Genomic DNA, 16,156 nt, shown 5'->3' with positions numbered 1-16,156 from the left:
TTCAGGATTTTTTGTTTAATTTTAAGACAAACATTTACTGAATATTCAGTTTATAAAAGTCATTGGGGCAGCTGGGTAGCTCAGTGGATTGAGAGTCAGGCCTAGAGACTGGAGGTCTAGGTTCAAATCTGGCCTCAGACACTTCCCAGCTGTGTGACCCTGGGCAAGTCACTTGACCTCCATTGCCCACCCTTACCACTCTTCCACCTATGAGCCAATACACAGAAGTTAAGGGTTTAAAAAAAAATCTAAAAAAAAAAAATAAATAAAAAATAAAAGTCATTATTTCTGTTCACCAAGCAAACTAAAGAAACTGTAACCTATACTTATTTTTTAATTAATAACTAATTATTTATAATTAAAAATAATTTATTTTAATATTTTATTTTTTAAATTTATTAAACTTACTTAAATTTATTGGTTTTATTATTATGATGTATAATTATTATATAATCTTTCTAACTCGGCCTTACTCCCTCAATGCTACACTATACTATGAAGATAAGGCAATGAAAACCAGTGGTCAGAGTGGTATTCTTTTAAAACTTTATGGGGCAGCTGGGTAGCTCAGTGGATTGAGAGCCAGACCTAGAGACTGGTCCTAGGTTCAAATCTGGCCCCAGATACTTCCCAGCTGAGTGACCCTGGGCAAGTCACTTGACCCCCATTGCCCATCCTTGCCACTCTTCCACCAAGGAGCCAATACACAGAAGTTAAGGGTTTAAAATAATAATAAAAAAAAATTTAAAAAAAAAAAAAACTTTAGCTGTTTTTCTTTCCTGGCTGAACCAACCAAAGTCATATACTAATGCCTGAGACACACAAAAACAAAGTGACCAGAGATGTCACAGGAGGGAAAAATCAAGTTGAAACTCAACTCAAACCAGCTGCAGTCGTGACACCAAGACAGGTTCCTGAGGTGGGAAAGAGGAGAACAAAAAGCCCACAGACCCTGGTAGAAATTAGGTTCTGCCAAGAAGAAGCTCCCCTGCAGCAGAGTAGATACGCCAATGGAGAGAGTCCAGAAGAGGGGAATAGTGGGACCTTGAAGAACCGGAAAACAAAATCATCATATTCATCTCTTTCTTCCTTGAACTCCAGTCTCATAGAAGTAGATGAAGGAGATTGAGTGGGAAGTGAAAAAAGAAAGCAGGGCATTGATAGCTCATAGCTATAGCAACTGGAGGTACCCAGAAAGTGGAAAAACAGCTCCTACTCCCAACAAGCCCTGATCCTGGGCATCTTCCCCACTATCAGAAGTTACTAGAACATTACGTATGGAGTCGCATTTGGCACATACTGGACCCATGCCTATGAATGTGAATATGAAATCTTGAGTTATAATTGTGATTCTGTCTCTGCCTTACTTTATAATCTTGGCTGTCTCTCTCTCTTTCTAAGCCTCATTTTTCTCCTCTGTGACAAGAGGAATCTGGATAAGGAAATCTCTGATGTACCTCCCTTCTCTAATGGTATTTAGTACAAACCTCAAAATTTAGGAAAGATATTTTCATTAATGTGAATCTTATGAAAGCCTTCAGAGTACTGGCTATCCTTATCAACTATTATACATAGCCAGGAACTTAGAAGATAAAGGTAAAATGATACGGTATTCTTTCAATTACATTTAGATAGAAATCATCACTGTCAAAAGATGAGCCTTTTTAAGACATCTGATAAGAACTAATGATTCATTGAACCACCAATTATTTATTAGGTTTAAAATACTGACTACAGACCTGGGAAGATAATTAAGATATGAATCCTACCTTCATGGAGTTTGTACTCTATTAGCTGAGATTTGACATAAACGTTACACCCCAACTATCTTATTAGCTATAATGCAGAAGGTAAAGTGTATGAGAGAATGTGAGAGGTATAAAAGAAGGTCTAGGGAAGAAAATTCATTTCCAACTGGGGTTAATCAGGGTCATGGAGGAGACAGTATTTAGGCTAGTACTTGAGTAATAGATGGGATCAAAGAATCATATTTTTTAAAAAATATAGACTACCATTAGTGATGTTAGCTTTTGCTCTTCCTGGTTTATCTTTTTCCAATTCAAAGCTTTATTTGAAAATGGAATGATTCTTTCTCCTTCTTTCCTTTCTTCATCCCTAGATGAAACCAGAAAGAACTTCAGAGATATAATTCCTTTATTTTACAGATGAGGAAACTGAGGACAAAAGAGGTTAAGTGACTTGCCCAAGGTTATATAGGTTGCAAATTACAGACTGAGGATTCAAATCCATGCTCCCAGCCTCCAAATCTGGTTTCTTTGTAGTGTTAAGTACTGCCTATCCAACCAATTTCATTCATTCCTGAATAGGAGTAGTGTAATGCATGATGCTTCTTTTTATTTTTTAAACTCTTATTTTACATGCTAGAATCAATACTGTATATTGGTCCTAAGGTAGAAGAGTAGGTCAGGTTAGGAAATGGAGGTTAAGTGGCTTGCCCAGTGTCACACAGCTGGAATGTGTCTGAGGCCAGCTTTGAACTCAGGACCGCCTATCTCAATCCACTGAGCCACCCAGCTGTCCCCAATGCATGATGTTTCTAAGTGAATCAAAGCCCTTCTCAGCTCAGGTTCAAGTAATAGAACAGATCATATCAGGGGGAACCATATGACTTGACTACTATACAGCCCATAAGCCATTACTGTAAGTTAAGAACTTGGGTGGTTAAAACAATGAGTGAGTTCACTTGACAGTTTATCACTGATCACTACTGATATGTCAAGCTGGGTAAAATCCTTTGTGAGAACAAGTCAATAATCAGCAAATTAGGTACATGATTAACCGGAGACAACAAGATGCAGTTACCGCCTGGGAACCCTGCTGGGACTTCACCTCAGGATTACTGTTTAGCAAATATTAAAAAATGCCTAGTTTAGTCACTCAAACTGATGTACCTGTGAGTCCTATACCTTCCAGAGGTAACCTTGTAGTCTTTTTAATGGGCATGCATCTCAAAACAGGGAAAACTGAGACGATAATGTAAGTTTGAATGACTGCTAAAATAGAAAGAAAAAACATCATTTCTGAGTCCTTTAAGCCAAGATGTGTTTCTAGGTTGTGTAGCAGAATACATCAATATGTAAAAACAACAACAAAAAAAGGCTTTTAAAAATAAAAAAGAAACTATTAAGGGACCACAAATTTTGTCATATTTATAATGAATAAGTAAAAAAACATGGCATGGTAAGTGTATGTAAAATAAAGATGCAGAGCATTGAGTGAACATTTTTTTATCCACGCCCATTCAGTGAATTTTCCCTGAAATTGTTTTTGGGGTTTTTTTAAGCATAGACTACCATTAGTGATATTAGTTGCTGCTAGCTCTGGTTTATCTCTTTCTAATTCAAGGCTTTATTTGAAAATGGAACCTCTTTCTTTTTCCTTCCTTCCTTCCTTTCTCTCTGTCTTCTCCCTCCCACTCTCCCTACCTTGCCTGAGTAAGTAAATCTGCTTATGTTTTCAATTCTAAGTGGGACTAAGTGGAAATAATTTGAATTACCCAGCAACCTGAATGCTCATTTGGATTCTTGAACATCTCAGATACCTTAGTGCTGGGGCAGCTACTATAGCTGTCTCTGCCTTCTTGGAGTCTGACTTTAGTAATTATCAGCAAGTCAGAAACTATTTCTCTCTCCCTCCCTATCCCTTCCCAACCTCCTTGCACTTCAGTTTGGTGCTTAGCACCATGGGGTGGTGCCCTGCAAACTAAAATGGGAAGGGAATACATGTGTTTGTTTTGCTGTCAGTTTGTATATCACATCAAATACTAATTCACAGAATTCACTAATGAGATATTTAATCTCATTTTTTAAGGAGGATAGTTTTACAAACACAATCTCAAGTCTTTATTGACACTCTGGGACTTAACATAGGTTGTTAGGCTGAGATTTTGTGAACTCTCTATGTATAATTATCCTAAAATTCAAGGTTTAAGATCTTTTGAACAATTTTAGGAAAAGAAAATCACCAACATCTGAATCAGGAAAGTGGCTCTTTTGGAGAAGGTGCCGTAAGGATGCCTACAGAAACTACACACTACATCAAAAGATCCAGAGTGAACTTTGGGATATAATGAACTGAACTGAAGGGGGGTTGAACATATCATTTATTATGAATATAAACTCTTGTGCCAAAGGGGAGTGCCCCCTAATTGGCTTTTTGTCAATTTATCTATTGGTCATTTTTGTTTTCTTCCTCCTTTTTTCTTTTCTTCCCCTCTTATCTCCAAATTGTTATAATTTCCTCTATGTAAAGTGCAATATTTTATACACTTTTAGTAAGAGAATCTTTAGATGTGGATATGTGGAATGATTCATTAGGGAGACTTGGCATGTTCATCTCCCAGAAACCTCAAGTAAAGAGATTTTACCATGCTTTTCTCTCAATAGAATCACAGGGGGGATTGTCAAAAGTGAATCTCTCTCTCCAGTGTCACTTTTTTTATGTCATCTCTCGGTGACCTGGAGGTCAAATATCACTGAGTAAATTCAGGTCTAGATGAACCTCATAAAAAGGAAGTTAAAGAACCAATGAATTAACGAGACAGGAAACAATGATTCCACAGGCACTATCCCCCTGGGTGGCCCAGGCAAATAAAGAAACTATGATTGGTTCCTAGGATGTGATGTGTAAGAGATAGTGGATTGAGAAAAAAAGCTTATAAGTTCAGACCAGGAGCAAGTCTGGGTCTTTGGTGTGCTTGTGAAAAAGCAGATTGGATGCATGGTAAAGTATAGGAAGGAGCCCCCATAATGGTGGCCACTGATTAGAAAGGTTAAGTACCTCTCTACCTCTCCCCTACTTTTTCCTCTTTTTACTACTACTACTACTTTTGATTTAATAAAGTTATTAAGCTACTCCCAGCCTTATAGTATTAAATAGTACACATAAAAGCTTTATTTCTGAAGAAGTAGATGTAAAATGCCATGAAAAACAGACATCTCTCAGAGGCATTGGTGTCTAAAGGTACCCAATGGCAGTCAGTACAAATTAGTATGTGCCTATGCATCTAGTTATCAAACAACAAGATCTAGAGTAAGCATAAGGGCATCTTCTGGCGTTTTCTTTTGAAAGACTCGTCTTAAAGGCTATCAAGAAGGGGAGCAAACAATCCTAGATTTAAGGCTAAAGGTGAGCTTTGTGAGATTCAATTAATCCTCTTCATTTAAACAAGGTCATGTTGTTAGTAAACAGCAGAGTGTCCCATTTTCTTTGATCTATGCTACCTATATGGTCTTAGGCAAGTTGCTTAACCTCCTCAGGACTCAAGTTTCTCTGACAATAAAATGAGGACGTTAGATTCTTTAATTCTACAACCAATGATTCCAAATCCAGCTTTTCGCTGTACCACAGAGTCTCTTAAGGAGGAAACTTGAACAATATCTCAAGAAAGCAGATGTCCATTTCCTCTGAATCTTAAGTGATAGCAGGAGCAAACAGGAAATACGGGAGTGCTCCATGTGGATAAAGACAGTATAGAATGGTGATCTCTGTTTTCTTGGCTAAACTATACCAAGGTATACTAATCACTGGCATTTCTATAAGTGAATCTGTGCTGGAATTTCAATCCATTAAGGCTTAGAAAGGTACAAAGTTCCTAAAGTAGTCATGCAGAGGAAACCAGAGCATAAAAACAAAGACAGAGACAGAACTTGAGAAACTATTCAAACTTTACAAATGCAGGGGGAAAGTACAGGTCACACTCTGAGAGCAGAATCACTACCCACAATGGTTCTATTCTTTTATGCACCCAGGCATTCATTCTGTAGCTGGAAGTCTTCACGGTTTGTTCCCCTATTCTCAGGGATGCATTTGATTTATTTTTACATCTAGCCCACACGAGACACTCCTATTGATTCTGGGATGGCATGGAGCCAGATGTGACATTTTTGATAAACCATTGGATAAAGACAATTAGATGAGAACGTGCAGTAAATAAAGAATCACATAGGCAAGGCAACAAGAGGTGAAATATTGATTTAGCTGGCCTTGCGGTAGAACAGATCTACATTTTGGGATGGCTTTGAGACTGTTATTAGCTCCACTGACCCAGACCGGGTGTGCCATAGTCAGGTGACTCATTTGGTCTTCAGAGAAATCTCTTCTAGCATTTCTCTGGGTTTAATCAGATGGACAATTACCTAGTAACCTTGTGGAGAGGACTGAAATGTGAATAAGAGAAATCCCTACTGTTAAGCATGGTACACGCTTCGTGACGTTTGAGTCGCCTTCCTGAATCTGAGGCATGGTGATTCTGTCATATAACTGTTGTGCTCCAACTTAAAGCTGCACTTTTCTTTGGCTATCGCTTAAAATTGAGGGCAAAGCTTTATCTCTTAGGATTGACTTATCCAGGAAAGGACTGAATAGTACCAGATGGTTATAGGTGAAGGCCTCTGGAAGTGCTGGTATATGCATTCCTGTGTTCATTTGTCCCACTTTCACGACCTTGTCTGCAAACCCAACACAAAAGCACATTATTAAATGGAAAGGAAATGTGGCCAAGCATCAAGATGTTTTGAGCTGCTCTCATTTTGAGTATGTGCCTAGTGCCTTTTTTGTCTCCTTTCTAGAAAGTGGCATTTTCAATGGAATTTAGAGCTAAATCAGGCCAACCACACAGGTAAATTGGCAGGTGTTCTCTGCAAGGCTGAGGATATTGCTCTTTGCTCCTACAAAAGGGGGCATAATGAAAGAATACAGCAAAGGATTCTACCAGTGTAGTCACACCCAAAGAGGGGGAGAATGGTGCAAATGTTGGAGTACAAACCAGTCTTTTTTGAAAAGGCATTGGTTTCTGTTTCTCTCTTTCTTTAGTCTGTTTTGTGTTCCTCCGTGGGCCTGGTACAATGAGTGACAAGTGAATTGTTATGACTAAGAAATATAAAGGTGGATTTCTTGACACAAGTTTATGATCTCCTTCTTGAACCTGGAGGGTGAAAGTCTGGAACAATGCTTTGCAGCTGTGCCCAATTGGCATCTTGCAGGGAAATATGGAGATTGAAGACCGGACAGGATGTGCAATCTTGCAACTGTCATAGGAGGCCACAGTGATGGAAGGGCAGAGCCGGCCTGCTGGGGAGCTGGCCGTGGTACTGAAGAGGTTGTCTTTCCTGTACCTTGGACTAGTACTTCCCCCCTTTGAAAGAGAGAAAAGAAATTGTGCTTAGCTTTAATGAGGAGAATTCCTGGTGCACTTTGCCACGGGCATTGCTGGAAGCAGAAAGATATGTACAGGCTCCTTTGAGTGACCTGCTCTTGCTAAGTCACTCCCACGATCACTGGATGAGACCAGAGACCCTGTGGCTAATGTGGCTTCAAGCAACCCTCACTCGTGCATGCTGTTTCCCTTCAATCCTACCAACTGCTGAGTTTGCCCTGCCATCTGAGGTAGAAGCTACATCAGACATAGAGGAGGCAGAGGAGGCTGCCAGCACCAGGAGAGGAGAACAGCATGCCGTCAGAGAGAAATGTCAGCTTTTATTGCTTTCCTTTTCTATGTCAACCCTTAGTGAACAGACCTTCCAAGTAACAATAAAGTTATTTCCCCCCCTTTCCAAGGGTCTTGGACCCAATAACAACATCTTCCCAAAGGGTAATGAGTCTGTCTTTAACCCTGCCCTCCTTGGCAGATATGTGTTTGTGTAGGTTCCAGGGAGCATCCCTGATGTAAGAATACAATATACTGAAGAAGACTGACAACTTACCTTCCAGGGGGAAAAAAATGACATTGCGTATGCCTCTCTGCTATATTTTAACTTATTCCCCAAACCACTACATTTCCTTCATTACAACTCCATAGTTTCTGCCAAAAGGAAGAGGGATTTGTAATTGAATCAGTCAAATATTTTCTTTGGCTTGTTTCTTTGCCTCTTGAATACCTGTAAAAGTTTCATTTAATGCCACTTTTGTGGATGACTGATGATTAAGAGGCATGGGCCTCACATAACCGGCTAGCATGTGTCATTTTTCAAAGAGAGAAGCACCAAAGCAAAGAGGGTAGGGACTTTTTTGGTTGTTTGTTTCATATTATATCACTTTTCCCCACTCAGTCTGTATATTGAAGCAAAGAGAATTGCAGACTGCCCTAAGGAGACATGAAGCCAACCGTAATGTACACTGTCCTCTTTGGGAAAGGAATTGTGTGACTCATAAGCTGCTTTTGTTATTAGACAATATGAAGATAGAGTGGAGTAGCCTTCTTAAGCCAAGTACAGTACAATTTCCAGGGCTTGTCTCTGCTCTGTGCTCTGAGTTTATCAAGAAGCAGCACAGCCAGATGTTACCAATTTCCCACAATGAACTGTCCATCTACAATCTCATTGCATAAAGAAGAAGCTCTGGCAAAGCGTGCATCACTGGAATGTGGCCTCCTTCTAAAGTTAGCCAGTCTGCCAAGCCAGCTGGTCAGTCTGAGACTTAGCAATTCTAGAGTGCGTAGCCTCTCTTGAACCAGATGGTTACCAAGCAAACTGACTGCTTCCAGTCCTGGAATGCAAACCTGATAGCCTTCTGGGTTGACTCATTCAGCCCTCAAGAGGGCCCATCTTTCCTGAAACCTAAGTGTGAATGTTAGTGCTGTGGCTTCAGTGTGCTATGGGCTTTCCACAGTCACCCCTGGGATAAATTGGAATCTGAAGAAAAACATCTGCTGATATTCTAAAACATTCTAGGAATGTGTCATGTTCTAGATGGGTATATATACTCAAAGAAAGAAAACATGAGGGATGATTTCTAGAGATATGAAAAAGGACACGATTAAAGGATACCCTGAGTTGAGTCATATGAAGTAGATACACTTCTTGTTAATAATCCCACTGTGAAATGGCAGTGAAGGAATCATGTTTGCTTCAGAAAAAAAATAGTTTTCAAGTAATTTGAAATTGTTCTAACTGTATCAACAAATGGAAAGACTTTGAGGAAACAGAGAGTCGTATTAAAATGCACATGACCTTAGAAAAATGTCTTGATTTTTTTCCCCAAAGTGATTTGATTGGTCAAGGACCAGGTACCCTCTAAGTCTAAAGTCATTTCCATGGTTTTTGGCTGATCAGCCCACTCATAGTGTAACATACAAGTAATTTCATTCTCCAGAAGTTCCTTCCTAGGAGTGATATCTGAGACAAAAAAAAAGGCCTTTCCACTCCTAGTTTCTTTGGTTGGAATCTCAAGTTAATTTAGAAAACAAATGTCTTTTTAGCCTCAGAAAGTGACTTGTTTGTTTCAGTGTCTTTATCTATAAAATGGCAATAATAATAGCAAGTAGCTCCCAGGGCCATTGTGAAGATCAAGCGAGATAATATTCATAAAGTACATAGGACAATGCCTAACACATAGTAGGTGCTATATAAATGCTAGATATTATCATTATCGTCATCATCACTATCATTATTGCTATTATTAAAGTTACTTATCTCAGTCTTTAAAGTCTAGCCTCTTGCTTTCAACCATGATGAATAATAAATTAGGTAGAAAAAAACTAAATACACATATAACTTTTACTCTTTGTAGACAAAACATTCCTTTATGAAGCACAGCTGTTAGTAGTTGGCTGAATTACTGAAGAAAGACAGTCAACCCCATTCTTTATTTTATCTTCTCTAGGAAGTTTCCAAAAGGATTTGGAGTTAACCTCCATGAACATCCTTGAACTAATACTTTTGGGAAATAAAAGGAGTGGGGCGGGAAATAAATTAATTCCATAGTGTGAATTTGCATTGATTTAAAAATTATAATTTTTCAAATGTCCCCTTAAATGCTGCAACATGCCTTTGATATGAAATGATATAGCATGGTGGTTAGGACACTGCCCCGTAACTTACAGGGTGGAGCACTCACTTCCAATTTCCCCAACTAGAGTCCAATATTTCTGATCCTCTCTCCCTTGAATCTCTCTTATAAAATATGTCACAACTCCCTTAATTTCTTTCCTTAAACTTTTCTCAAAATATGATGCCCTCCATCTATATTCCCAAAGGCATTGCCCTGCTCCAACCTTCATCACTTCACCTCACTATCACTGCAATGATTTTCTAAATGATCTTCTTTCCCACTAATCCATTCTGTCTAACATTATCAAAATCATCTTCCTAAAACATTCTATTCATCATATCATTCAGCTGGTTAAGAACCTCTAGTGATTTCGTGTTGGCTTCCACAGCAATTCCAACTACTCAGCATGCAATGTCCTCTCCTTGCTTTGATCCCCTTCATGTTTCCTACTCATACCTAGCTTATTTCTCCATCCTCACCTTTGCTCATATCCATTCTTCTACCTGGAATAGTCTTCCTCCCATTTGGAATGACCTAATCCCTCCCCTCCCCTCCCCTCATCAAAAACCTGCCAAACTTTCAAAGCTCAAGTCAAATCTGAGTTCCTCAATAAACATTCTCCTTCTCCAATCTACACCAATCTCTCCATGCCCTAAACCAGTGATTCCCAAAGTGAGTGCCACTGCCCCCTGTTGGGTGCTGCAGTGATCCAAGGAAGTGGTGATGGCCACAGGTGCGTTTATCTTTCCTATTCATTGCTATTAAAATTTTTTTTAAAAATTTATTTCCAGGGATGCTAAGTAATATTTTTTTCTGGAAAGGGGGTGGTAGGCCAAAAAAGTTTGGGAACCACTACCCTAAACTATTAGACATTTTGTTAGTAACACATAGTTAAGCATTTTGTATCTTCTATATGATTGTAAATTCTTCTTTATGGATAATAATCTGTTTAAATATACTTTTCAAAGCTCAAAATTCTATACAGCAATATCAAATCTTTTTGGTAGCTCCACAGTATTGGATGTATAATCAATAATCAAACATATTTGATTGATTGTCAGAGAAGGGGGGAGGAAGAGGCATTGGTTGTGTGAAATCTGCCCATTCAACATGCAATTTCCTTCTCTTCCAACAGTATGACTTCATGGAGCGCCTGGATGGCAAAGAGAAATGGAGTGTGGTAGAGTCTCCCCGGGAACGCCGGAGCATCCAGACACTGGTTCAGAATGAAGCTGTGTTTGTACAGTATTTGGATGTAGGTCTGTGGCACCTGGCCTTTTACAATGATGGTAAAGACAAAGAAATGGTTTCCTTCAACACAGTTGTCTTAGGTATGTGTTAAGAATTGATTTGGTAACTTTACCCCTTGGATTCTGGTATCCACTTGACATGAAACATATTTGCCAAATAGTTACTATTTTACATATTATAAGAAACTGAACTCTATAAACTCTATAAACAATTAAATCAACATATAGATTATTCTTTAACTAATGAGCTATTATCACTCTTAAAAGTAGTTATTCTGAGAATTCCATATAGCTTCCAAAATGATTTCCTAAAGTTCAAGTCTGACCACACACCCACACCTATTCATTATACTCCATTGATTCTCTGTCACTTCTAGGATCAAGCAAAAAAAATGTACACTTTGGTATTTGAGGCCCCTCATGAGCTATCCCTACACATATACATATATCCTTCCATTATTCTTATACCTTATGATTTGCTCCTCCCTAAGTAGTTTGGTTTAATGACAGTGGCCACCTGGCTATTCCACAAACAAGACTCTCCATCTCAGCTCTGGGCATTTTCCCTGGCATTTCCTCATGCCTGCCTGGAATGCTCTCCATTCTTATATCTATCTCTTGCCTTTCCCAGCTTCTTTCATTTCACAACTAAAATCCCACCTTCTACATGAAGCACCTTTCTCCCTCTTAATTCTAGTGCTTTTCCCCATTAATTATTTCCTATTCACCCAGTATATGTTTAAACAAATTTGTTTGCTTGCGGACTTCCCCTATTAGAATGTGATGTCCTTGAGGTCATGAACTATCTTTTGCCTTTATATCCCTAGGACTTAGCACAATGCCTGGCAAAGAGTAGATGATAAATGCTTATTGATTGACTAACTGACCTTCATTCAAGAAAGTATGAGAAAGTAGAAAAATAATATCTTCCTTTTAGAACACCTAAAAGAGGGTAAAAGACCAAACAAATTTCTTATTTCAAATGTACACATATTTCAAAATTTCAAATTTCTGTTTTGGCACCAATCTCAAGCATTTTTTAACTATTTTGAACCTTTGATTAAAAAAAAGGTATATGTGTGTATATCTATACAAATACAATGTCTTGCTTATTTCTATTTATCAGTTCTTCCTCTGAGGTGAACATCACAAGTCACGCTTCAAACAATATTTCTTTATCTTTATTTAATATTCTTCTGGTTCTGCTCATTTTACTCTTCATAAGTTCATGTAGATTTTTCCATGTTTTTCTAAAATGATTTTATCATTTCTTAGGGCACAGTTTATTACATCGCAATCAGATGCCACAACTCGTTCAGCCATTCCCCAATAAATGGACATCCCTTCAAATTCCAGTTCTTGGCCACCACAAAAAAGAACTGATATAAATATTGTAGAACATATAGATTCTTTTCCTTTTCCCCTGGTGATGTTAGGAAATAAACATAAACATAATAATAATAATAATAATAATAATCCCTCACATTTTAATGTATATCCTAATGTATGTGAACTTAATCAAGTTTATATTCTCTGTTTTATCCTCCTTTTGTCAAGCCAAAAGATACCTTTTTTTGTCATGACTTTTGCTATCCACAAATGTCCAAACTCAGAAGACAAACCTTTTTAGTCATCTCTCACAAATGCCTTTTAATTCATTTCATAGTTAAGATCTGGTCTTCCAATCCCAGGGCTCCTAAAGCACCATCTGCTTCCTGAGTGACCTAAGATGACTCCTACCTATTTCAGGAGGCATTTCCTTGATAATGGCCATAGTCTCAGAGTGTTTCAAAGCTAGATGCACTTAATATTATATATTCAACTGAGCTTTGAAGTCAGCCCCTGTCTCTTTTATTACAGGAAAATCCTTGATACGTGGGTGATGGAAATGCTCCCCCTTTCTGGAATTTTCCAAGCCAATTAGGAACTTTTCTTCTGTTAAGTAGCTGAAGAAAAATACATTCCACAGAAAGGGAAAATTTTCAAGGTCGCATTACGTGTAAAGAGATAAGAACAACTCCACAGAAGGAATTGATACAGGACTAATTTAAAACTAAAAACTAATAGAAAAAACTGAAATAAAACAAATTTGCTTTGGGTTAAGGGTCCTTATATATGCAGAGTGTGATGTAAAATGATTTCCCTTTGGTAATCCTGGGTTTATACGAAGAAAGTATATAGCATACACACCAATACTGATGAGTAGGATTTGAAACAAATCTAGACAAGTTATTAGTAAGTAAGCCCATGGTCAACAAACCCCATAGCAGCAGAAACAAGTAGTGTACATGCCTGTGAATGTCACTTTGTTGTCCTCTGAATAGGAAAGCTATCCATTTCAAATACAATGATCAACTTATACTTGGGTTTGCAAGTGAAAAAATCCTAGCAATTTTCTGGTGAATTTGGACTGTTGAATTCTATCCAGATTGTTGTTGGGGTTTTTTTACCTTAATATAAAATTGATTGAGAGCTGAATTATCTCAATAATCCCTTCATTTCTTCATTCTCTTTGCTCTTATGGATGCATATTGTACTTTTTTTACCCTTAATATAGGGTAGAATATTGGCACAGAGAATAAAGCTCTGGGCCTGGAGTCAAGAAGACCTGAGTTCAAATCTTGACCCAGATACATATCATTTGTGTGACCCTAGGCAAATTATTTGACCTCTGTTTGCTTCAGTTTTATCAACTCTAAAAATATTTATTACATTTTGTTATTATATTTATTATCAAAAATTATCTCAAACATAGTACTTACCCTACAGGGTTATTTGTGAGGATCCAATGAAGTAATATTTGTCAAGCACTTTGTACAGTGCTTGGCATATAGTGGGAACTTAATAAATACTTTCCTTTGTTCTTTCCTTTGTCCATTACCCTTACTTTCACTGTTGGATGAAAGATCCCTTGTCTGCACTGTCTTACAAGACAAGTCAAAGGCAACTGGTCTAATAGTTGGGTAGATAGAGAAATGATAGTAATTGGCAAAAATGAGGAGGAAAGAACAGTGTTTAATTCAATTCTGAGGTTCTCTCAGAAGAGTCTATTATCAGAACTTTCTCCATCAAGAGGGAACGGGAGCTGAAAGTCTGATATAAAACAGAAGAAATAATGTTAGATAAGTGTTAACTACTAATCACATTAAATAAGTCTTTGAATCCAAGGGAAAATCCTTTATGTGCTCCAGAGAGAAGGAGTAGACCCTAGATAAGTTTGAACTTCAGAGAAACAGAATCGAGTTGGGGGGGGGGGTTGCATTTTATTTTTTAGATCATCCTGTGATTTGCTTCTTTGGAAGCAAGGGCACCCTTTTTTTAACTCTTATCTTTTGTCTTAGAATCTATACTAGATATCAGCTCCAAGGCAGAAGAACAGTAAGGGCTAGGCAGTTGGGGTAAGTGTTACACAGCTGAGAGGTGTCTGAGGCCAAATTTGAACCCAGGACCTCCTGACTCCAGGCCTGGATCTCTTTCCACTGAACCATTTAGCTATCCTAAGAGAAAGGCCCCAATTGAGGAGACTCATTCTAGCAATGCAGATCTGTACCTGCCCTGTCTTTTAGAGAATGAAAGGCTAAGTGATTTGCCAGGGTCACCCATCCAGTATGTGTCAGAGATGAGACCTAAATCATGCCTTGTGAACCCAAGACTTGTTCTCCACAGTGCCGTGCTGTCCATCTCAATAATGTAAGTTTCTATTTCTATAGGCTTCAAAGTTGACAAAATATTCTATAGACTGTCCCAGAATTCTTAGTGCAGTTTTAAGCTGTTAGGGCTTAGTGGGATTTTAGTGTAAGGGCAGTTCTAAGTCCTAACAACTTAACATTACACTGAAACTTTTGAGGCACCCTCTACATTATCTTGGAACTCCTAAAGATCCAAACCTTTCATTTACTTTTCCTTTATTATCTATGTGTCCTTGGACAAGGCTCACCACTTTTTTGAGACTCACTTTACTCACATGTAAAGTTGGGAATAGGCAGAGGTGGAGGGAGGATGTACAAATTGGCCTCAGAAATGCTCGTTAATCTATGATCCTCTGAAATAGAAATGAAAGCCCAGTGAGACAGGTACCATTACTATCCCCATTTTATAGATGAGAAAACTGAGGGTGAGAATAGAATTGTGTGATGATTTTCCCAGGGTCATAAAGCTATTCATTGTCATGAAGGAAGAAGCTAACTCTGATCTTCATAGGTTGGCACCGTATTTGGTTCTGCCATTGTGAATTTAGTTACCCCAAGCTTACTATAGAGTTGTCTAGATTTGTTTGATATTACACTTATTCCAGCTCATGCTATTCCCTTTTAAAGACTTGACCAAAGCAGACAACATAGAAAACCTATTCTGCATAAATGGGTCTGTATTTTCAGGAATGAATTTATGAAATGTGCCAAACACAGTGCTAAGCCCTAGAGAAGAAAATTAAAAATTCAAAAAGTCTCTGCTTTCAAGGAGTACCTTCATACACATATACACACCCCATGAAGTTGGCACAGCCTCTGAAGTGGGAATTACAGGGCTCAAAGTGTTAAATGTCACAGGGCATTATCTCTGGTCCAAAAGGGGCAGTGTGAGGTAGACATAGTCATCCTGTGTAAATGAGAAGAAAGGATAGAAACAAGATACAATTTAGTATATAAAAATAACACATAGAGGGGAGTCATAGCCAGGGAGAGGTATTTTGGTTTGAAAAGTCACAGGAATCATGGGATCCATAAGGAAATAAATCAACATGCCCCCCTCTAATAGCAGTGGCAGTATTGGTTTGATTACTATTCCAAAACTAAAGAAGGAACGGGAGAGGGACAGCTGGGTGGCTCAGTAGATAGAGCACCAAGCCTGGAGATGAGAGGTCTTTGGTTCAAATATGACCTCAGACACTTCCTAGCTTGTGACCCTGGGCAAGTCGCTTAACCTTGATTGCCTAGTCTTTACATGCCTTTGAACCGATACTCGGTATTGGTTCTAAGGCAGAAAGCCAGGGTTTAAAAAGAAGGGACAGGGGACAGCAAGGTGGCTCAGTGGATTGAGAGCCAGGCTCAGAGATGGGAGGTCCTGGGTTCAAATATGGCCTCAGACACTTCCTGTGTGACCCTGGGCAAGTCACTTGA

At 38.5% G+C, this 16,156-nt stretch overlaps 1 protein-coding gene across 6 annotated transcripts in view; it reads left to right on the top strand.

Annotated features, from left to right (window-relative positions):
- Positions 1-16,156, top strand: part of TENM2 (teneurin transmembrane protein 2) — a 1,052,113-nt gene that overhangs the window by 870,850 nt on the left and 165,107 nt on the right. For all 6 annotated transcript variants that reach the window (XM_044661706.1, XM_044661705.1, XM_044661704.1 and 3 more), the window contains one exon: positions 10,925-11,120. In XM_044661706.1, the coding sequence (XP_044517641.1) occupies positions 10,925-11,120 (196 nt within the window). The remainder of the gene's footprint in view (positions 1-10,924; positions 11,121-16,156) is intronic.

The sequence above is a fragment of the Gracilinanus agilis genome, chromosome 2, assembly GCF_016433145.1.
Source record: "Gracilinanus agilis isolate LMUSP501 chromosome 2, AgileGrace, whole genome shotgun sequence".
Taxonomy (NCBI): domain Eukaryota; kingdom Metazoa; phylum Chordata; class Mammalia; order Didelphimorphia; family Didelphidae; genus Gracilinanus; species Gracilinanus agilis.
The sequence above is the reverse complement of the archived record's forward strand: the minus strand, read 5'-3'. Positions and strand labels throughout refer to the sequence as shown.